At 37.6% G+C, this 23,221-nt stretch overlaps 1 protein-coding gene across 1 annotated transcript; it reads right to left on the reverse strand.

Annotated features, from left to right (window-relative positions):
• Positions 1–21,728: 21,728 nt before the first annotated feature.
• Positions 21,729–23,009, reverse strand: LOC134805446 (uncharacterized). The gene is made up of 2 exons (XM_063778751.1): positions 22,795–23,009; positions 21,729–22,503 (listed from the first exon to the last, which is right to left on the reverse strand). The coding sequence occupies exons 1-2, from the start codon at positions 23,007–23,009 to the stop codon at positions 21,729–21,731; spliced, it is 990 nt and encodes a 329-aa protein (XP_063634821.1).
• Between the last annotated feature and the right edge of the window lie 212 nt (positions 23,010–23,221).

Below are 23,221 nucleotides of genomic sequence, written 5' to 3' on the forward strand. Positions count from 1 at the left end.
AAAATAATGTAAAAACAGTGCATAAGATTCAACCGGTCAGTGCGGGTCGTGGTGTATGCGAGTCGTGCGGCGACCCTCATCATCGACAAACGGAGTGCAAGTTTAGTCAATACGTGTGTGACGTGTGTAAAATTAAGGGGCATTTGCGTAGGATGTGCCCACAAGTCATGCGTGGGAGCAGTTACGGAAGCCCTTTTGGGGCTAATCGGCGTGGCAATGGAGGCCGCGGACCGGCCAACCGCGGGCGGTCATGGCGCGGAGGCTGGAGCGGCAGAGGTGGTGGTGCCAGGTCCGGCTTGCACTGGGTGCAAGGTCAGGACGCGGAGGCGGACCAGGAAGGTTTCATGGAGAGCGAGCGTGGCAGGGACGGCGAAGCGGTTATGAATTTGATGTCGTTGAACCAGTACAAGCCGGTGTGTATTCCTATCCTTGTAAACAATCAGGTTTTGACTATGGAGGTGGACACGGGATCAGCAATATCGTGTATAAGTAGTACAACTTATTATAAATATTTTGCTAACTGTACTTTGCACCCGTGTCAACTTTTACTTAAGTTTTATGATGGTTCGGGTATCCGGCCTCTCGGTTATCTTGAAGTAGATGTAGTTTACGAGAATAAAAGGAAAAACTTGGATTTGTATGTAATTAATAATGGTTGTACTAGTTTGTTAGGCCGTCAATGGCTCGCCGAGCTAGGTATAAATATACCACCTTTTAAAGTGTACAATTTTAATATAAACGACGGGTCTGTCGTTAGGTCGATGGATAACGAGACTTTAATTTCGGATGTACTTTCCAGGCATAAGCCGTTATTCGAGGAGGCGTTGGGCCGGTACACCGGAGGCAGGGCGTCGCTGTGTGTGCGCGAGGGGGCTCAGCCGATATTCTGCCGCGCGCGGCCCCTGCCGTACGCGCTGCGCGCGCGCCTCGACGCCGAGCTGGACGCCATGCTGGCGGCTGGCGTCATCGAGCCCGTCGACCACTCCGACTGGGCCACTCCTCTTGTCATTGCCAGGAAAGCGGACGGCGGTATAAGGGTATGCGCTGATTATAAGATTACCTTGAATAAAGCGTTATTGGTCGATAGGTACCCGGTTCCAAAAATTGAGGACTTGTTTACAAATTTAAGCAACAACACATATTTTACGAAGTTAGATTTATCGCATGCCTATAATCAGTACGAATTAGACGAAGCGTCAAAGTGTTATACGGTGATAAATACGCACCGCGGATTATTTAAATATAATCGATTAGTGTACGGGCTCTCGTCCAGCCCAGGGATTTTCCAAAAAATGATGCAATCTGTTCTGCAGGGAATTCCGAACGTACTTAATTTCTTAGATGATATATTAATTACAGGGTCGGACTTAGACGCGCATATAAAAACAATAAATGAGGTATTTAGTAGATTGGAAAATTGTGGGTTAAAATTAAAAAAAAAAGTAAATGCGTATTCCTAGCGGACAAAGTTACCTTTCTGGGATTCAAGGTCGATAAGCAGGGCGTGAGTGTAGACCCAGATAAAATAAAACCCATAGTAGAAATGAGTGCTCCCAAAAACGTAGCCGAATTGCGTTCGTTTTTAGGAATGGTAAATTTTTATGGTAAGTTCATTCGCAACTTAAGTTCATATTTGCATCCACTGTACCAGCTAGTAAAAAAAGGGGTACATTGGCGTTGGGGTAAGGAGCAGGAGGCAGCTTTTAGACAGGTTAAGAGGTTACTGGTCAGCACGGACGTGCTAGTGCATTTTGATATTTCACAGCAATCGGTTGTTACCTGTGACGCGAGTTCGCACGGCCTTGGAGCCGTGCTAGCCCGGCGCGCGCCCGACGGCACCGAGCGCGTCGTGGCCTATGCCTCGCGGTCGCTAACTGCACACGAGTTGCACTACAGTCAGATTCATAAGGAGGCACTAGCAATCGTGTTCGCCGTGAGTAAGTTTCACCAATACCTTTATGGTCGTAGGTTTACACTGCGTACGGACCACAAGCCGCTGGTGAGTATTTTTGGCCCAAACAGCGGAGTGCCGGTTACCGCCGCGAGCCGACTACAGCGTTGGGCGATAGTGCTTTCAGCTTACGATTTCGATATCGAGTACATTTCGACCGAGAAAAATACGGCGGACGCTCTTTCTAGGTTAATTAAATCCTACAAAGATGAAGCGGTGGAGGAGGCGGGCCAGATACCTGAACAGACCTATTTGCATTTTGCCGCGGATGCTTTATTGTTAGATTATAACAAATTGAAAACTTCAACGGCCTCGGATCCGATTTTAAGCAGAGTTTTAGGTTACATTAAAGACGGTTGGCCGGCCGAATGCGAAATTAGAGAGTTAAATCCTTACTTTAATAGGAAAAACGAATTATATACGGAATTAGGTTGTATCTTATGGGGTCACCGAGTGGTCATTCCAATATCATGTAGGGACAAAGTATTAAAGGAACTTCATGAGGCTCACATGGGCATTGTGAAGACAAAAAGCTTGGCGCGGGGCTACGTATGGTGGCCCGGACTTGACGAGGCCATCGAGGCGCAATGCCGCGAGTGCGGCGTGTGCGCCGCCGCGTCCAGCGCGCCGCCGGCGCACGCGCCGCGCTTGTGGTCGTGGCCGGACAGGCCGTGGACTAGGATACACCTCGATTTCCTCGGTCCGGTCCGGGGAAAAACATATCTAATCGTCGTAGATGCCTACTCAAAGTGGATCGAGGCTATAAGGATGAATGGCACTTCGGCGGCTGCGGTAATACGGGTGCTTAGGGAATTGTGGTCTAGGTTCGGCATTCCGAAGCAAGTTGTTAGTGACAATGGGCCTCCGTATTCGAGTACAGAATTTAAAAATTTCCTTTCATCTAATGGCGTAGATCAAGTACTCTCGGCGCCGTACCACCCGGCTTCCAACGGAGCGGCCGAGAGCGCAGTAAAAATATGCAAAGCGGTAATTATAAAATCTTTTAAAGAAAATTTAGATACGGAGACCGCACTGTGTAGGTTTCTTTTGCAATATCGAAATACCGAACACACCACGATAGGGGAGAGTCCTGCGAAACTTTTACAGGGACGTTCGCTACGAACTAGGTTAGATTGCTTAAGACCGGATCGTGGGGATCATGTCCGAGCGGCACAGGAGCGACAGCGGCGCGCGGCAGGCGGCGTCGAACGCGAGCTCCGCGCCGGCGATCCCGTCTGGGTACGACAATATCGCGGTGACGATAAATGGATGCCAGGCACGGTGCGAGATAGGCGCGGAGATACTGATTATATTGTAGACACTGACAATGGAACCGGGATTCATAGGCATATTGACCAATTGAAGAGCAGGAGGGTAACGCTAAATAACGGGGGAGGTAGTGTAGCTAAGCGCAACTCGCTGGTGTTTCCTGGTAGTGACGAGTCGGTTGCCCGGTCGGACGTTGGGGAGCCGATTGAAGGGATGAGCCCGCCTAGCAGTGGCGGTGAGCACAAGCGTGAGCGTAGCGCCGAGCCGGTAGCAGTGGTGTCGGCTGCGTCCCCAACTGCGCACACGGCGGCTCCATGTACCGGTGGAACGCCCAATAAGTCACCTGATCCATCAGCTAGTTCTGGGGCCCAATTGGTTGCTGACAGTCCTGTCAATGCGCCCAGCAGGGTACCTAGAACCCGCAAGCCCCCGTTCAGATTCGGGTTTGAAGATCTCTTTGTTATCAGTAATAATAGATAAGGATTTATTAGTGTTTAACATTAACAGGTGTTACGTTACATAATTGGGTATTATTATATAAATTCCTCTTGGGTACTTGTTATACTTAGTTAGTAAGTCACTGAGATTGAATTTATAATATTTCTTACTTTAGCAACTAATGTATGTATAAGGTAACGGTAGCTATCGCTTATGTAATAAAATAGTTTACATTTCATTATTAAAATGTTTACCTTATCAATAGGTACCGTTATACTTGTTATAGGGTCGTGCAAGGCAAGACTAAGTTTTAGTAAACTGCGATTCTGTAATGCGCTCTAAGTGTAGCTATAAGCATACATAGGTATATTCAATTCAATTTATTTTATTTATTTTGCTTGAACATACACAGTTGTCATGGTTACATGTCATTGGGGTATTATAGGTACATATTGTAGCTATTGTGTACATGCATGTATGGTCTACCACAATATGGCATGCAAAATCTTAGACTAACTTAAATTAAAATAATAACCTAATTAAGTACAATTAAAATGTCACGTTATCAAAATATTCATTAAGATTATAAAATGGTCTTATTATTAGAAATGATTTCAATTTTTTGCAGAAGTCAATAATATTATCACATTGTCTAATGTCCTCATTTAAAAAATTATAAATTTTAATTCCCATGTATTCCAGACTTTTTTTGAAATGTATATAATTTTTAGATTCTGGTAATGGTATGTCAAATTTATGCCTTAATCTAGGGTGTCTATTTTTGTTTTTACATACAAATATAGGGTTCATTTGTATAAAATAAAGGTGGAGGTGTTATGTATGGTTACTTATATGTAGGTAGATGCATAATCATGCGATGGTCAGTTGGAATAAATCTGTCAACCGAACGGGCGTTTCCTTTAGACACCAATCCCAAATTTAACAAGTACGAAGTTTTTAAACGCGATTTGCGTCAGTGTATAACTTAGTATTGTTACGAATGCATCTAAGAGATTTTTTATTAAAATGTTGGGCATTATAATGTATGAGCTTTCGGAAATCCACTTTAAAATTATTCTGATCACTATGTAAGTTGATTCATAATATTGCGAATCAATGCGCACAAGAAAAGAAAATGACGTGTCGATCTAAGTTCAAATTGGTAACCATAATGCAGGGTTACGTTATGTAACTTGTGTACTTAATGCTATTAGCTATTAATATGTTTTTTTAACCTAGTGGTTTTATACTGATACCGGATTTCATTCAGCGACGCTGTCCAACGCAGCATTACTTAAAAAGCCTAGCCTCGATGAAGCTAAATGACTAGAATACGTGTTTATAATTATCTCCCTTCTTGTATGGAAATACAACACCTCTATGACATGTTGGATGTTAAACGTAATAATAGTATGAATCAGAGTTGGGCACTTGTGATTGCAATCTGTGTGTTAAACTAAAATAAAGCTTAGTCACATGATTTAATAAGGAATAAAGTAGCGGTCGTAAAACGAACCTTATTTTAATTGTATCAACTAAAACGTTAGTTTGAGTAACCATGATAACCATCTGCTCGAATAATTAAAATACTTTCAAACCATGATCGATGATAAAATCATAAGTGTGTCATATCGAATTCAAGCTAATTGGTAAACTCATTTTTTCAAATTTTACAAAATAAGTTGCCGTTATTAAAACTAATTGCCCAACTCTGGTATGGACATACATCTATATTAAATCTCCAGGTTATGGAGCGTATGTCGTTTGTTGAATACACGAGTAGTAACTCGTTAACTAATGTACTTATGTAATATGCTTCTATTGTTTTTCTATTGCCCACTCCTCATGATACGTAACTCGTAACTTTGTGCGTAGAGCATTAAAGTATTTTTTGTGTCAATTTACACATACTAGATATCGTGAACTTGAATCTCAATGGATTCAACTTAATAACAGGTCACATTTTGTTTAGACTGTATAACTTTATGTCATCATGTCTAAGTTTTATGACTAACTAATGTAATCAGCTTTATCATAACAACCTTGTAAGGGCCAGTAATTCTGGCACGAGTACATAATCAATGTTATAAATCTATGTGTGTTACCATGATGATCATGGAGAAATACGAGGTCGATGGGGAATCGATATGCTTAACTATTTGATATAATATTTGATTGCGAGATACGCATACTTTAAGCATTTAGAAACTCCCCCCCTTATTTATACCCCTTTATTTATAGGATGTAAATCATAATTTCAGTGTTTTATCTGACAGTAACGTTTGCTATTTCTGTTTGTTTCTGTAATAGTAGTAAATCATACTTACCTAAATGAAAAACAAAGGACCTTAATTGGAATAGTAGTGTATTCTGTGGATATCTTTGAAAGTTGCGTGTAGTACTGTAGAGTTGGAAACTACGCTTATGCGTAATATGTAGAGTCATATGTAGAGTCATATGTAGAGTCATATGTAGAGTCATATGTAGAGTCATATGTAGAGTCATATGTAGAGTCATATGTAGAGTCATATGTAGAGTCATATGTAGAGTCATATGTAGAGTCATATGTAGAGTCATATGTAGAGTCATATGTAGAGTCATATGTAGAGTCATATGTAGAGTCATATGTAGAGTCATATGTAGAGTCATATGTAGAGTCATATGTAGTCAGAGCTATACATAGCTATACGTTGAGTGGTTTTCATGTCGATGACGTATGTCCAGACGCTAGTATCAGTAGATAGGAAGCGTCATCTTAATCTTGTGGAATCGATGTGTTTGTGTAAGTAGACACAATATACAACGCACGTGGATGGACGTGTGAGACTTTAATGCACGTGGATGAACGTGCCAGACTTTAACGCACGTGGATGAACGTGTGAGACTTTGACGCGCGTGGATGAATGCGCTAGACTTTTATTCCAACTTTCATAAATATATTTACAACAATTTAAAATAATTAGTCAACCATATATCAGTATAATTTAATCATAAAAACATAATAAACAGGAATAATAATAAGCAAAGAAAAATTTATAAAATTTCTACACGTCTATTACTAATATGTTGAGTTCTCATCTGAGTGCAGTTTATATTAAAACGGTATGAAATATCATATTATGTGTGTTATACACGAGTTGCTAAAATCCTAACATTTTAATAATACTTTTATTTTCAAACAACGATTATCGCTCGTTAGTAAATATAAAATTACATGTAATGGAAATCGATACACGCGTAGATTAATGATACCTGTTTTCTTAATGTTCAACTTGAACTTGGCTGGGCGCGTGAGCCATAGAGATTAGACATTCATAATGTAAAATATATATAAAACCAATGGTTATTACTGAGGAATATACGGTAAATTCTCTGCAAAAGAAATAAAATGTTGTTATGTTTAATTCATAAGTAAAGCTTTTAAATTTACACGGGAAGTCATTTCTTCCATTATTTCAATCACCATAGTACAACATCATTATGAAGTTTTATATATCAAATAATAATTGATAAGGTGCTTCGCTTTTAATATACTGTCAAACTGTTCAATATTACTTGACAATTAAACATGATTATTATGCATATGTGAATTTACATATTTTTATATTCTAATACCGTGTTCGATAATCGATAATTCATAAGAAAGTCCCATTTATTTGAATGTCAATTTCAATACAAGTTATAAAGTTACAAAAATTAAATATATCGTTTTTATTTAATGAGGCTTCAGAAAACGGTCCTTAATTTGTCTTACTTTAATTATTTACGAATATCTCGATCTAGTAAAATAGTATTATAAATAATATGCAAGATAAACTGTATTCTATATACCCACACTTTATTGTGTCCAGGGTTTTATACGTGAATTATAACAGTAATAATATTTTCCTTGTGACTAACGAATTAATTTATTAATAAGTCTTATTTTCGTATAGCCAGAATAATTTTAATAATAAACATACTCCAAGCATACATACATAATTACATGCATCAATTGTCGAATCTGATTTAATTAGTATTATCATTAATAAGTCTTCAGATATGTCCGAATAAGGAATTAGGATAACAAATGCACCGTAATACCTATTAGACTTTAGTTTCCTTAAAAAAAAAACACGACTATAGCTGGAAATTAAATATTTGGTATTCAAACTCAACTACAATAATAAACTTGTTGGTTCAGATAAAACCTGTTGAAAAAAAACATAGTATTTCTTAGTCACTTTGTAACATGAATATTCTTCGATCTAGATTCGCTAAGAGTATTGTTATAATGACCAAATACTTTTAAAAATAAATCGCAATGTAGATGTTCATCATTCATGTGGAATAATTAATTAACTAGTTTATGTCTGATGTTTAAATCCATTTTATGTGATGAGGAATTTGTTCTTGTAATGAAGTTATGAACTTCAGTAATAAAATTATTCATTCGTTCATTCAAATTTACAAAACCTAACGGTTACTTAGTTTATGTTCTTATACCTACTTGATGGATCTTTAATGGCTATATTTATGACCTAAGGCGTGTAAGCAGTTCAAATGAGGATTAGTCGGTCGCATTCATATTAAAATATAAAACTTTGACTGTTGATAATAGCAGGTTAAAGGACAATAGAACTACCTCTACAATAAGATTAATTTCTTATCAATTAAACTCTTCAAACGAATTCAGTCATAATATCTTAATAAAAAAAATCGTTGGCAACAGGTAACGTTCGAAGTAATATCAAAAGTTTGTGTTAATTTAAATCAACATATTATATCATCAGATAGTCAGTAGCCCAAAAAAAAAACATAATCTGTCACTTATATTATTATTATCAAGATGTTTTTATATCTTGGCATAATTATGATTGCATTCATGTCAACTACGGGCTGGGCCCGAAGATATAAAATCAGAACCATGCATTCTTTATAGAGATGTGACACTTATGTCCTATTTTCATTATTAAACCTTATTGCGCAATACATGATATAGTGAATTGTGGACTATTTTATTTACAAATATTATAATAATTAATACAAATTAGGTACAATTTGGTAGCCATGTCGTTAATGTACTAAAATAATTGAAACGTGAAACAATAAATTCATAACATGCTAAAATCGATATAATGATTAAATAAATCAATGAAACAAAAAACGAGTATTCAATAATAATTTAAAAAAAGGAAGTTTTAATTTCATATATCTAAAGAAAGTCTTGAAAGTTTCAGAACGACCCAGGAGCGTCCAGGTGAAAGGGCCAGGGTTTGGTATTCCATTACCACCCAGGAGTGCCCAGGTGAGAGGGTCGGGGTGTGGAATCACTTCCGACCCAGGAGTGCCTAGGTGAGATGGCCAAGGTAATGATATTCCTGTTCCTTAGCAGAACTAAGGTGCTTCTACGCAGAAGTACGTAACGATCGTTGACTACACCGCAGAGTCTTCGAATGCTGGCATCATGGCACGTGAAGCTGCGGCTAGTAGCGGCACGAGATCCGGTGCCCCGTGATGCGCAGCATCAGCGTGGTTGGCGGCATCTTCATCCAGGATAGCTTCAGGTTTGTCGACGGCACTATCGCAGTGGGCAGAACTTGCGTGGTCGGTGGCACCATTGCAGTTAATGAGAACGTGGCGTCGGTTAGGCAGACGGCGCAACCCGCGGTGACGCAACTATCTTCTGTTGGGGAAGTGATCCATGTATAGCGGTTTGAATATTTACGTGCGAAAGTGAATGGTGTTGTGTACGTATATTATATTATATTTCTTGATCATAATTATTGAAATTTAACAAGTGTTAAAGAAAATTTAATAATGCTAGATTGCGTAATCTTACAGATAATGAAACATAGTGTACCGTCTATTACGCTTATCGTATGAATTTTCTATTGTTTAATATACTTCTGCAAGCCAAACTAATTAAATTTATTCGTTTCTATGTTGACATATAGTTTCTTTAACCTTGATAACAGACTTGTAAAAATTCTTCGAAAACCATAATTTGAACGATTAATAATATTATGTTTTGGTATCGGCCACCTATTTCCTAATTATCATTAATTATCATTTTATTAATTCCTAATAATTAACAATATTACACATTATAATTATAATCTTATTAATAGTATATGTATATCGTGAAATCATGAGTGCACATGAGTATTACGTGTTTGTAATTTTATTTTCTGTTGTTACTTATTATTATTTAATATGCATATTATGTGCATAAATATCATTCACATAGTAATATTGGAATCAGTGAATCTTGGTTTGTTTTAATGTATACATTTTGATTCATTATTTTCATAAATTGGTCTTTATTTTTATCATTTTAACTATTTTATATTAAGGTTTGGCGAAGGGTCTCGCCTCGAACAGGATGGCCGAGCTGTAAGGATCATTATTTATTAGTGTCCGACCGAAACATGTTTTTTTGCCGAAACCGAAACCGAATGTTCGGCTTTGGCTCTAGTTTCGGCCGAAACCAAAACCGAACCTTTTGTAGACTTGTTAAAATCGTTGACAAAATGTCATAAAACCGCTTTTACACACATATTATGGAGCTGTCAACACCTAATGTCCTTGAAATTGATGTTACTTAAGCAGTTTTTTAAGAAAATTACTAGAGTTAGACCAAGATAATTCTGCAACGATTATTTTATTTTGAAAAAGCGTATATAATACAAATAACATACTTAACATTTCCCGCCTGCGTAATGTAAGGATCATTATTTATGAATAGCTTATATTTTGATCATTCTTACTTTTATTTATGATTAGCTTATAAAAGAGTATCAATTGACTCATACTTGTCACTGGTTCCCGCCATTTTGAATTGTTATAAAAAGGCCGGTATAGCAGTGACAAGTGGCCAGTTCGAGTACGGACAAGTTAGAGTGAAGACGTCTTGAATAATTGATTGTAAATTGGTTGTTATAATGTTTGTAACAAATTAATAAAGTTAAAATATTGGTACAAGTAATAGTTTTCATCATCAACCCGGTAATAACCCAACAGTAAGGCGTGTGAATATTATTATTAAGCCAACTGAAGATACGCCGCCTGCGCAAGGCGTGTGATCTTCATTAACCTGCTACGCTAGCAGATGAAACAAAATGGGCACTATAAGACTGGCATAATATATTCAACAATGGCTCCATATACTACTTATTCCGCCTGCGCAAGGTGTGAAAAATTATTAGTCATGGGGAAAAATAACTTATAATCAGACATTATTCTGAATCCGTAATAAAAAGCAAGGTTGCTTTCTAGTTGTTAGACTAAAATTAAACAATTTTAAAGCGTAAACACGCTAAGTACATATGTTAAAATTATACAAAAGGCCTGAGCAGGGCGTGACATCCATTAGCCTGCTGCGCAAGCGGGTATCAATTAGTTCATGGTTTCACTAACCAAATATTGCTACTACCAACATACATGTAAGCATTTACCATACATGTACCTATTTATCATGTTTTTCAATATGCCAATATAATTTACCCCTCATGTAAATCTCTGCCTACGATAGGCATTTGAGAATTTTTAACCATATTTTCGCCTTGCTGCGAAAACACACCCCAAAACATTAAATTGTCTCGGGAAGACCCTAATCTTAACATTACAAGATCCTAAGAGGATAAAATAAGTCTTAACACACTCACTGCCAGCGACCCGCTAGGCGGGATCCCTTTTCGTAGGGGCTGTTCGTTGCATAGGTGATTTTCTCGTGTTATCGGCCACGCTCGGAACGCGTAGCTCGCGCTGACACTGTGTTAATCTGGCTTTTGAATCAGTAACATTAGAAATCACCAGAAACGTGACGAATCCCGTTTTTAACAAACCCAAAGTCTGGATTCGAAAGTGTTGTCATACGCGGCCCAGTCAATGGCCAAGGTCATGATAATCTAGATACTAATCGTTGAACAAAAATTTTGGAAATTGCTATTGAATTTAATTAGCCGGCCGCCCCGCCGCTACATAATGCGAGTCATTTAAAAATAGAAATATAATGCCCTGGAATGGTTCAAGGTTCTTGACCATCACAATCATCATTTAATTTTTATTAAATCATCATTATAATTTAATTATAATGATGATTTTTTTATTTTAATTTTTATTAAATTATCATTTTATTTTTATTTATTTTTTTGATTCATCATTTAAGCCCACGTGGGTTAAACACATTTTAGAAAACGGTACCTTCCATGGACATAAAAACAAATGTTGGATGTATCTGTAATGGTGCAGCATAAAAAATAGCTTTAAACTCCCTTAACTTTGCGTTGTCTACAGAAAAGACGTGAGCAAGTTAACCATAATATAAAATGTGTATGACCCACAATTGGTATGCTCATCAACTCATTGTCAGTCCAAATGAAAGAAAGCCTTTTTGGTATCAATCCAGATGACGACTGATAGATGATGACTCAATAGATGTCCTAGATTCCCTAGACGATTTCATATCATTTCATATCAGAACCTTTTCTTGAACCCTCGCACTTTTCGCAGTTGAAAGACTGTATTTACCTATTGATTCGAATCTACTTTCAAACCTAAAACCTGACCGTAGGTTAGGATTTTCCCTGGAAAATGTAAGCAGGCAAACTCGAGGGTTATTTCTATACCAATGCTCATTAATTGGTGTGCTGTGAAATTTCTAACATTCATTACTTTGGCATTTGGCAACAATAACGTAGAAACCTGTATCTATTTACTTTACGAATATTGCAAATATACCTAGGTGAAAATCAGTGAGCTCACTGAGTTACCTAACATTAAATTTTATTTAAATCATTTTATTATAGACCATTGAACGATTTAAAGCTATGCAACGGCGCTATACCCCACGCAACAGTTTGAATTGATTCTAAAACTTGAAGTGATGTAACATTCGTTTTTCTTAAAAAACTGGAAAATACGAAGGCTGATTAATGCCAAATGAATATATAATACTGATTATTAATATTATTATAAATGCAAACGAAGAACCTAACTATCTAACCTGTCAGGCAATAACATCTCCTTGTTAAGATAAGTAGTTATGTTATGTCTATATATCTTGTACTTCCTTGAGCTTGCACCAAGTAGTGCAATTAATCCCGAAATAAGGTGCATTCGTGGACAAAGCTAGAACTACCAGCTAGCATGGCTATTACTTATATGTTTTAAACAATGCGAATTGTAATTTATTAAAACGCTTATTGAACGTAGATCTATCATCTACTCACGAGCCAACCTAGGCTTAATAGGAACGCAAACATAGTAATATGTATGCAAAATACCAGACGATACAACAACAAGCGGGAGAGCATTTGTTAGAAATTTAGAATGAACGCAAGCCCCTACAAATATTGCATGAGCAATGTCTCACACTCGCCGTGTGCACTACACTTAAATATAGGCGCTCTCTCTCTCTGTGTGTGCCTACATGTTGCCGCGTCATCGTCTAATGTAATTTTTATTTTCTTTTATTTAATATATTCATATAAGTTTGCTCTGCTTGTGTTATTTATTTCATCAGGTTATGGGCTTCTCCCTACCTGTTAAAGTTAGTTTCGAGAAATATTAAGTGTTTAAAGTAAAATAGTAAGAAGTAAAATCTCGGGAAGTTAACCTCAAAAATCGAGTTTAGTTTCGGTCGCCGGAGTTAATTTTTTCAGCTTTTCAGCATATAAGTTGTAAAAGATGGCATCAAACAGTCATATGATGGCCATAGAAAAGCTCACAGGCCGTGACAACTGGACAAGTTGGAGTTTCGCCGTCAAAGCCTATCTTCAACATGAGGAACTTTGGAACTGTGTTGAAGGTACAGATACAGATGCTAAGAAAGACTTAAAGGCAAAATCAAAGCTTATACTCTTAGTTGATCCCATGTTATATGTTCATATACAAGAGGCAAATTCAGCGAAAGAGGTATGGGACAATTTAACACAAGCATTTCAAGACTCAGGTTTGCTACGGAAAGTTGGTTTATTAAAAGACTTGATAAATACAACCTTAGAAAACAGTAGTAGCATAGAAGATTATGTGAATAAATTAATGTCTTCAGCGCACAAGTTGCGAAATATATCATTTGAAGTAGATGATGAGTGGCTCGGGACACTGATGTTAGCAGGCTTGCCAGATGTTTACAAGCCTATGATCATGGGAATTGAGAGTTCCGGTGTGAAAATTAGCGCAGACTTGAAAAAAACGAAGCTCTTGCAAGAGGTGACAAGAACTGACGCTACCGCTAGTACCGCTTTCTACACAAACTCCAAAAATAAATATTCCAAAAGTAATCAGTCTCCGTCTCAGACTAAACATAAGGGTCCGCGTTGTTTTACATGCAACAAGTACGGGCATTTGAGCAAGAATTGTTGGCACAAGAAGAATAAATCAGATGCTAAAAATAATAAAGATAATTGTGGTTTCATCGCTGCCTTTTCAGCCATGCAATCAAATAATGATATGAACTGGTATGTGGACACTGGGTGTTCACATCATTCAACACCGCACCGAGAATGGTTGGAAAATGTAAGAAATCCGCCTATTAAAAGCATAACAATTGCTAACAACCAACACTTACATGTAGAATGTTGTGGCGATTTAACAATACAGGTACCGGACAAAAATGGAGGAAGTAATGCAATTCTGGTGAGAGAAGTATTATTTGTACCTGAAATGGCTACTAATTTGTTATCTGTGGGTATGATAATTAAAGCTGGTTGTAAAATTGATTTTCATAAAAAAGGCTGTGACATAAAAAACCAGACCGGGCAAATAGTAGCTACTTGCACTGAAATGAACAATACCTATAAGCTTAATGTTTTTAATAAGGAAGTTAAGGCGATGACAGCTACCACAGCGACAGATACCTACTTAATGCATCAGAGAATGGGGAATTTGAATTTTAATGATGTTGATAAAATACCAAACTGTGCTACCGGTGTTCAATTAGTACAGCAGTCTGAAAGTTGTGTAACATGTGTTTCATGCTTAGAAGGAAAGCAAACAAGACAACCATTTCTAAACAGTGGCTCCCGGGCAAAAGAGTTGCTAGAGCTAATCCATAGTGATTTATGTGGTCCGCTACAAACCACATCAGTTGGAGGTTGCAGAATGACCTGTGGGCTGAGGCAGTGGCGACTGCGGCGTATATTGTAAATCGCTCGCCAACTCGTGCACTTGGCTACATCACACCTGAAGAAGTATGGACCGGAAATAAACCAGATTTGAGCCATATGAGAATATTTGGATGCAAGGCAATGGTGCATGTACCAAAAGAAAAACGACAGAAACTGGATGCAAAATCAACTGAGTTTATTTTTGTTGGTTATTCGGAATGTACAAAAGGGTACCGGTTTATGGATCCTAAAACCAAGAAAATAATCATGAGTAGAGATGTCGTGTTTCTTGAATCAAGTGTGAAGCGAAATGTCGTTCCTGCCACGCCTGAAAACTCTGAAACAAAAAGAAAACAAGTTAGAAACAAAAGTTTGAAAAGTGAAGTAAATAATATAAAGAAAAATGTGATATACTTACCTTTAACGGAACAGCCTGAAGTGAGGTCTGAAGAAGATGATGATGATGATGACACTACACTGGAAATTTCAGATACACAAAGCTCAAGTTCTACTGTGCGTGATGGTCTTGCAGACTCTCCAACTACACCGAGGACTCCGATAGAGCCCGAATCATCGAGCTCAAGTCCTATAGTAGAAGAAGATTCCACAGATGAAACATACTTACCTGATCATAATGAGAGCTTTCATACTCCTCAGTCGTACAAAGAAAAACTCAGACCACGCCGTGACAAGCAGGGTACCGATTTAAATCCGACTTCTTATATGTGCATGAACGCTGAGTCTACCCCAAGTCTGCTCAACAGCGATCCTCAGAGCCTTGAAGAGGCCCTTAAAGATGATAAGGCGACAGAGTGGATAAAAGCGATGCATGAAGAATATCAATCGTTAATAAGTAATAATACCTGGTCTCTAGTGGACAAACCGGCTGGTAAGAAAGTTATACCATGCAAGTGGGTGTATAAAACAAAAATGAACGAAAATGGAGATATAACACGTTATAAAGCCAGGCTTGTTATTAAAGGTTATAAACAGACAAAAGGAATTGACTACCATGAGATCTATGCACCTGTTGTAAGATATTCCTCTGTTAGATATCTCATTGGGTTAGCTGCAAAATATCAGTTAAAAATACATCAAATGGACGCTGTTACAGCGTTTCTTCAGGGTGACGTTGAAGAAGAAATATATATGTCTCCGCCGCCTTATTTTGAACAAGGAAATAAAGTATGTTGTTTAAACAAAGCCATCTATGGGCTAAAGCAAGCAAGTAGACAATGGAACAAGAAATTAAACAGTGTTTTATTGGAAATTGGGTTAGTCAGATCAAAGGTGGACCCATGTATCTACTATAGAATATTAAACAAAGAAGATATATTTTTTGTAACTGTATATGTGGATGACTTGCTATGCTTGTTCAACAATGACAGCACTGCTAGTATGATCAAAGAAAAACTGAAAGAAAAGTTTCATATGAAGGATATGGGAAGAGCGACCCAATGTATTGGTTTCAATATCACCGAAAACAAAAATAAAGAAATATCACTTGACCAATCTATTTATATAGAGAAAATTTTAAGTCGGTTTGGAATGTTGGATAGTAAACCAGTATGGACTCCAAGTGAAGCAAATATACAGTTAAAGAAAGCTGAAAGTAATGAAGAGATATTGGCTGACATACCTTATCATGAGGCCGTTGGGTGCTTATTGTATTTGTCTCAAGGGACAAGACCCGACATAGCATATATTGTCAATTCATTGAGTAGATTCAATAGCCAGCCTACTGCTCAACACTGGACAGCACTGAAGAGGGTCCTAAGATATTTGAAGGCTACAATGAATTATAAGTTAACCTTCAATGGCAATAATGAAAATATTACTGGTTACTGCGATGCTGATTGGGCCGGTAACACTGAAGACCGAAGATCGTGTACTGGGTACACATTTATTTTTCAGGGTGCCGCCATAAGTTGGTGTTCCAAACGTCAACCAACTATTGCTCTATCAACTGCTGAAGCTGAGTACATGTCGTTATCTACAGCTGTACAAGAGGCACTCTGGTTAAAGCAATTACAAGATGATTTCTGGCCAGAGCTTTCAGAATCACCAATAACTATATTTTGTGATAACCAAAGTGCAATTAGCATTTCAGGTACTGAGGCATTCCGTGCTAGAAGCAAACACATAGATGTCCGGTATCACTTTGTGAGGGAGAAGATAGCCACCAAACAAATTGTGGTTAAGTACATGAAGACTCAAGATATGGTGGCTGACGTATTGACGAAGGCTTTGCATCAACCAAAACACAAGGCCTTCACCGAATCAATGGGTTTGCGTCCAGTGGAGGATGTTAGAAATTTAGAATGAACGCAAGCCCCTACAAATATTGCATGAGCAATGTCTCACACTCGCCGTGTGCACTACACTTAAATATAGGCGCTCTCTCTCTCTGTGTGTGCCTACATGTTGCCGCGTCATCGTCTAATGTAATTTTGATTTTCTTTTATTTAATATATTCATATAAGTTTGCTCTGCTTGTGTTATTTATTTCATCAGCATTTCCCGGACAGAATTATCAAGATTAAATAGTAGCTGGTTAACAGAAATGGACGGGCTTTTATTACTAATGATACAGAACGTGCTTAAAATTCTGATTGCTTACTTAAGATTTTAATCGGTCACTTTATGTTAATAATTACCTAAAACTAAAGGTCATGTAAAGTTTATTCAGATATAACGCCTTGATATAATGGCTTGGCCATACATCTTGCTTGATGGTACATAATTGCAATATAAAAGTAATGAGACCTTTACGAGAAACAATCCTAGTATTATTCTTGCTGTATTACAGCCGTTGAATTAGTAAAGTCCAGATACTTACCATATTAGACCTAATTATTATACCAACATGTTATAAAATAAAACCTCATCATAGGCTGGTTAAAGTATGGGCTCAGGCCCAAAAATATTTTAAAAATACTCTCTGGGGCGAGACTTTACTAACGTAGCGATTTCTTGGGAAAAAACTGTGATTGTTACAACATGATTAGATTTTTAATATTATAATTGAGGATTGTATATTTTACAAGGCCAATTACATTCTGAATGGCTGCGCACTGTAAACAATTGACTGCAGAGAAATCGTATTTGGTAAAGGGTTGAACTCCTTCAGATGATTAACAGAAAGCTGTTATAGCCCTACCAAAATTAATCATCAATATATCACTTACCTACTGTCTATTTAAGATCGTACAACAGCTGGCATGTAAGAGTAGCTAATCAGTTAATACATGAATTAATTGACCAAAAGCCATGACTACTTCTACAGTATAAGAGACACTATGGCATGTATTATGGTTGTGATAAGTGCACTTTTCAAATGAATTAATTGCCTTTAAGACTGTAAGATTTTTGAAAAGAAACAAGAGAGGCTCTGAGAAAATGTATAAAATCGTTTTTGTGTGCCTATAAGTTGAATTGTATCCTGCCTTATTAATACTAATATCTGGTAACCATATCTGGGTACAGGACACTGAGAAGTGTCAATAATCAAAGTTTATTTTCCTCTTTGCAAGATAAAATAAGTAAAGTATACCAGAATTATTTGTTAGAATGTGGACCTTGAAATAAATAGAAACACAAATTATGATCTGAATATAATTGTGGGATGGAGAAAATAAAAACATGATTGTTTGCAGAAATGATTTTAATAAACACAGTTTTCTATACACATGTCTTTGGCTTTTAACAACACTCCTTACCTATCTATAAATAATAATGTATAGTAAAATATGTCACTGCACACTTTAGACCATTAGTCTATTTCACATTCATCTGATTCATCCATGTACCCGGATTGTTAAGTGCACTTGTACTCGTTGTTTCCACCAGTTTCATTTATCATTATAAATGGATCACATTGGCGTTTTCTGACCACCAGGCGATCACAGACACGTCTCAAATATTAAATAGGCTTCAAATAACGGTACTGTTTACTCTATTTTTGTGAATATCTATATTATTTTTGTAAAGAAAACGTAATTTTATTATAACATGACTTTATTGACTGACGAGTTTATATTTCATCAACTAAACCAAAGAGTACATTTGACAAGTAACTTCAAAGAGACTGAACATACCGCCCACCAAAATACTTATTTTATACTTAAATAGCTTTGACTTACAGTAAAAAAAAAAAAAAAATTAACATAAATAGCAATTAACTCTTGTCACAAACCCTAATGAAATGAAATATTCAACTTAATATACATTTCATGTAAAATAACAACATAACATTTGTAACTGATCAATATTGGTCATGAAATACAAATAAAGTACCTAGCTTAGAAGAAACAATTCAATCAGCTTATTGCGATAACAATAAATCCTCTTTATGATATTGCAAAGTTAACCACCCACCATGAACCTATAGCGGTCTAATCGGTCTATGTCATTTTACTTGGCAATAAAATTAATTTGGATAAAGGTCTTTTAATGACATTATCACACTGAAGGGTAACAACTCGGACTAAACTGTCCGCCCCCGGATGTAGCTCCTTAATTTTACCCAATAGCCATTTGGCTGGAGGCATATCATCTTCTTTGACAATAACAATATCTCCAATACAGGGAGACTTCACAGTGTCGTGCCACTTATATCGTTGTTGTAAAGTGTTAAGATACTCCACTCTCCACCTACGCCAGAAATCTTGCATTCTATTTTGTATGAACTGCCATCTAGTAAGCAAATTCACATTTCTTTCTTCATAGTTTATCCCAGGTACGTTGATTAACGGTTCGCCAATTAGAAAATGACCCGGTGTTAGTGGATTTAATGTTGCTAATGTTTCGTCCATTTTACACAAAGGTCGAGAATTTAAACACGCTTCGATTTGAGCCAATAATGTTGATATTTCTTCATATGTCGTTTTTGTAGTACTGCTTACTCTATTGAGGTGTTTTTTCATCGATCTCACACCAGCTTCCCACAAACCACCAAAATTTGGTGCTCTTGGTGGAATAAAGTGCCAGGTAGTTCCATCGTTAGCTAGCAGTTCTGCTATTTCACTTGCTATGTTTGTTTTACCTTTGGAAAACATGTCCTTTAATTCTTTGGCTGCTCCTGTAAAATTTGTACCATTATCGCTCCAAAGGTGAGCACAGTGACCTCTCCTGGCAACAAACCTTCTAAATGCTGCGATAAATCCTTGTGCTGTAAGATCTGTAACCGCTTCTAAATGAATAGCTCGCGTAGACATGCAAACGAATAAGCAGATATAACCTTTCGTAGTCTTATAACCTCTCCCTTTCGAAGTCTTCAACTGTACAGGTCCAGCGTAGTCGACACCACTATTCAAGAAGGCGCGATGAGATGTAACCCTTGAAGTAGGAAGCTGACCCATTAATTGTTGTTGTGTTCTTGCTTTGTCTATAATACAGATTTTGCAATTTCTTGTAACTTGTCTTACAGCTGATTTCAAGCTTACTATCCAGTACTTGCTGCGCAGGTATGTCATCATCTGCTGTATGTCACCATGTAATGTTTTTATGTGAGCTTCATTTACTAATAATCTTGTTATGTGTTGTTTACAAGGAATAATTATAGGGTGCTTCTCGTCTTCTGATATTTGTGCATTATTAAGCCGCCCTCCAACTCGTAATAAGTTATTTTCATCTAAGTAAGGTCCGAGACTAATTAAGGAGCTCTTGTTCTTTATTTTACCGTTTTCTTTCAGATCTTCTATTTCTTGATCATAGACCAGGCATTGATAATATTGGATGCATCTGTTTTCGATAGTATTGAGTTCCGCGGCTGTCAAAAACCGTTCTCTATTTGAGCTATGAGTATGATCTAGAAATCTAAAACACCATGCTAAGACTCTCTTCAATTTCGACATAGATGAGAATCTTTCCCAAACTGGGTTGTCATCCAATTTTACATGAAACGTCTTTCTCATCTCGAGGTCAGTACTTGGTATTTTGGTTCTTTCAAAATCTACATTCTCTGATCTAAGCCATTTAGGTCCCGTCCACCATATATCACTGTCCGCCATGTCTCTTGAACTTACACCCCTTGAAGCGAGATCCGCTGGGTTGTCTGCTGACGGAACATGTCTTCATTTGTCTTGGTCAATAAGTTGTATAATGTCGGATACTCTATTACCGACAAATAACTGCCATCGACTTGGTTGAGACTGTAGCCAAGACAACACTACCATTGAATCTGTCCAAGCATATACATTGTCCATCGAAACCTGTAATAAATCTGCCATTTCTCTTAGAAGTTTCGCTGTCAATACCGCAGCACATAACTCTAATCTTGGTATAGTCAATTGTTTCAAAGGTGTTACTTTTGTTTTTGCTGCAAGCATACTAATGTGTATAATATCATTTTCATCTGTCACTCGAAGGTAGACTACACCTGCATATGCAACTGATGATGCATCCGCAAAACCATGAAGTTGAATATCCTTGCTACGAGAAGTTATCTTGATCCAACGTGGTATCTGTATTGATTGAAGTTCACTTAACTCTTCTCGGTAATTTCGCCACTCCTCGACAACTTCGGGTGGCAGTTCATCATCCCAGCTCAGATTATACAGCCATAATCGTTGTATCATCACCTTGGCTGTTATTATTACAGGAGCTAACCATCCGAATGGGTCGAACAGACTTGCGACTTCTGATATTATCTGTCTCTTCGTTGTCGGGATTCTAGAATTTGGTAAGTTTACTGTAATTTTGAATACATCCTCTTTTCTATCCCACGTAAGTCCCAATATCTTTATAACCTTGTCTAATTTAATTTCAATTTTGTTCTCAGGTTCTTTACATGTTCTCCCGTTTTGGAGAAACTCGAGCAGCTCTTCAGAGTTACTTGACCATTTCTGCATTTCAAACCCGCCTGCCTTTAACAGACAATTAATATCTTGGCACAGTTTCTTAATTTCAGACTTATCTTCATGTCCGGTCATTAAATCGTCCATGTAGAAACTGTTTTTTACTATCGATGCCGCACGTGGCTAAGTGTGTGCTTCATCATCGGCCAATTGATTGAGTGTCCGAACAGCTAGATAAGGTGCAGCAGCAGTTCCGAATGTAACAGTAAGTAATTTGTAGCTCTCTATTTTTTCAGAAGGTGTATCTCTCCAAACAATCCGCTGTAAGTCTGTGTGTTCGTCTGTCATCCACACCTGTCGGTACATCTTAACAATGTCTCCAATCACACAGATTCTATGAGCTCTCCAGCGAATTACTAGACTTCGTAAGCCCGGTTGCAGTGTGGGCCCTATCATCATAGCGCTGTTTAACGAGATGCCACGAGAGCCTTTCGCTGAAGCGTCAAAAACCACACGAACCTTCGTAGTGTCTCTAGTTTCCTTGACAACAGCATGATGAGGAAGGTACACTGCTGCAGCATCGTCTTCCACTTTAGTTCTCTTCATGTGCCCTAATTCCAGGTATTCATGTATGACCTTTGCGTATTCTTTCTTCAAATGGTCATTTTTCTCAAACTTCCTTTCCAGCTGTTTGAATCTCAAGGTTGCTTGCTGTTTGGTCTCTCCACATGATTTCACCGTATCCTCCACACTTTCTTTCAACGGTAAGTGCACTATATATCTTCCAGTGTCATCTCTCGTTGTAGTTGTTTTGTAAATTTCTTCGCATAATTCTTCTTCCTTTGGCCATCCCTTCATGTTTGTATAACCTTGTGTTTCAACCTCCCAAAATTTCTTCAAAAGATTGTTGTCTTCTTCTACTTGACGGATAACATGAAAGCTCGCATGTTTGCTAGGTCTGGAAGAAGTTGTATTAGTGTCACCTGTCACAATCCAACCTAGGCGTGTATATTGTGCTACTAAATAGCCCGGTCCCTTCATAAGCCCAGATTCAAGAATTTTGCCATAAACATCTGCACCAAGAAGAATATCAACTCTACCCGGAATATTAAAGGTAGGGTCAGCTAACTTTAACCTTGCATCATCAAGTTGAGGCCACGGTTCACAATTTACTTCCCTAGCTGGCAAACTACGAGTTATAGATTTAAGTACATATGCATTTACCTTGACGACGAAATCGGGCTCATACCTCGACGAGATTTGTAGTTCCACCTTGTTTTTTATGCACACGCTACCTTCTTCAATTCCTGAGACTACTCCGCTAATTGTTGTTTTCTTCAAGTTTAACATCTCGACGACTCGAGCTGCGACGAAGGATATTTCGGATCCTGGGTCAATGAACGCTCGACACATTTGCGGCTGTCCACACTTCGATGCTACATCTACTAACGCTGTAGCTAACATAATGTTTTTCTCAGTTGCGTCTTCATTTGGTCTAACGTGTGCAACTACCTTTGAGTCATCTAAGGTCGTGTCAACTTTATTGTTTTCTTGCATTTCTTCTGTCGGTTTTGAATCTCGATGCAGTAAAGAATGATGACGTCTCTTGCACACTTGGCATGACGACTTCTGTCTACATCGCCACACTGCATGATTGGGTATGAGGCAGTTAAAGC

This window comes from Cydia splendana, unplaced genomic scaffold (genome assembly GCF_910591565.1).
Source record: "Cydia splendana unplaced genomic scaffold, ilCydSple1.2 scaffold_113_ctg1, whole genome shotgun sequence".
Classification (NCBI taxonomy): domain Eukaryota; kingdom Metazoa; phylum Arthropoda; class Insecta; order Lepidoptera; family Tortricidae; genus Cydia; species Cydia splendana.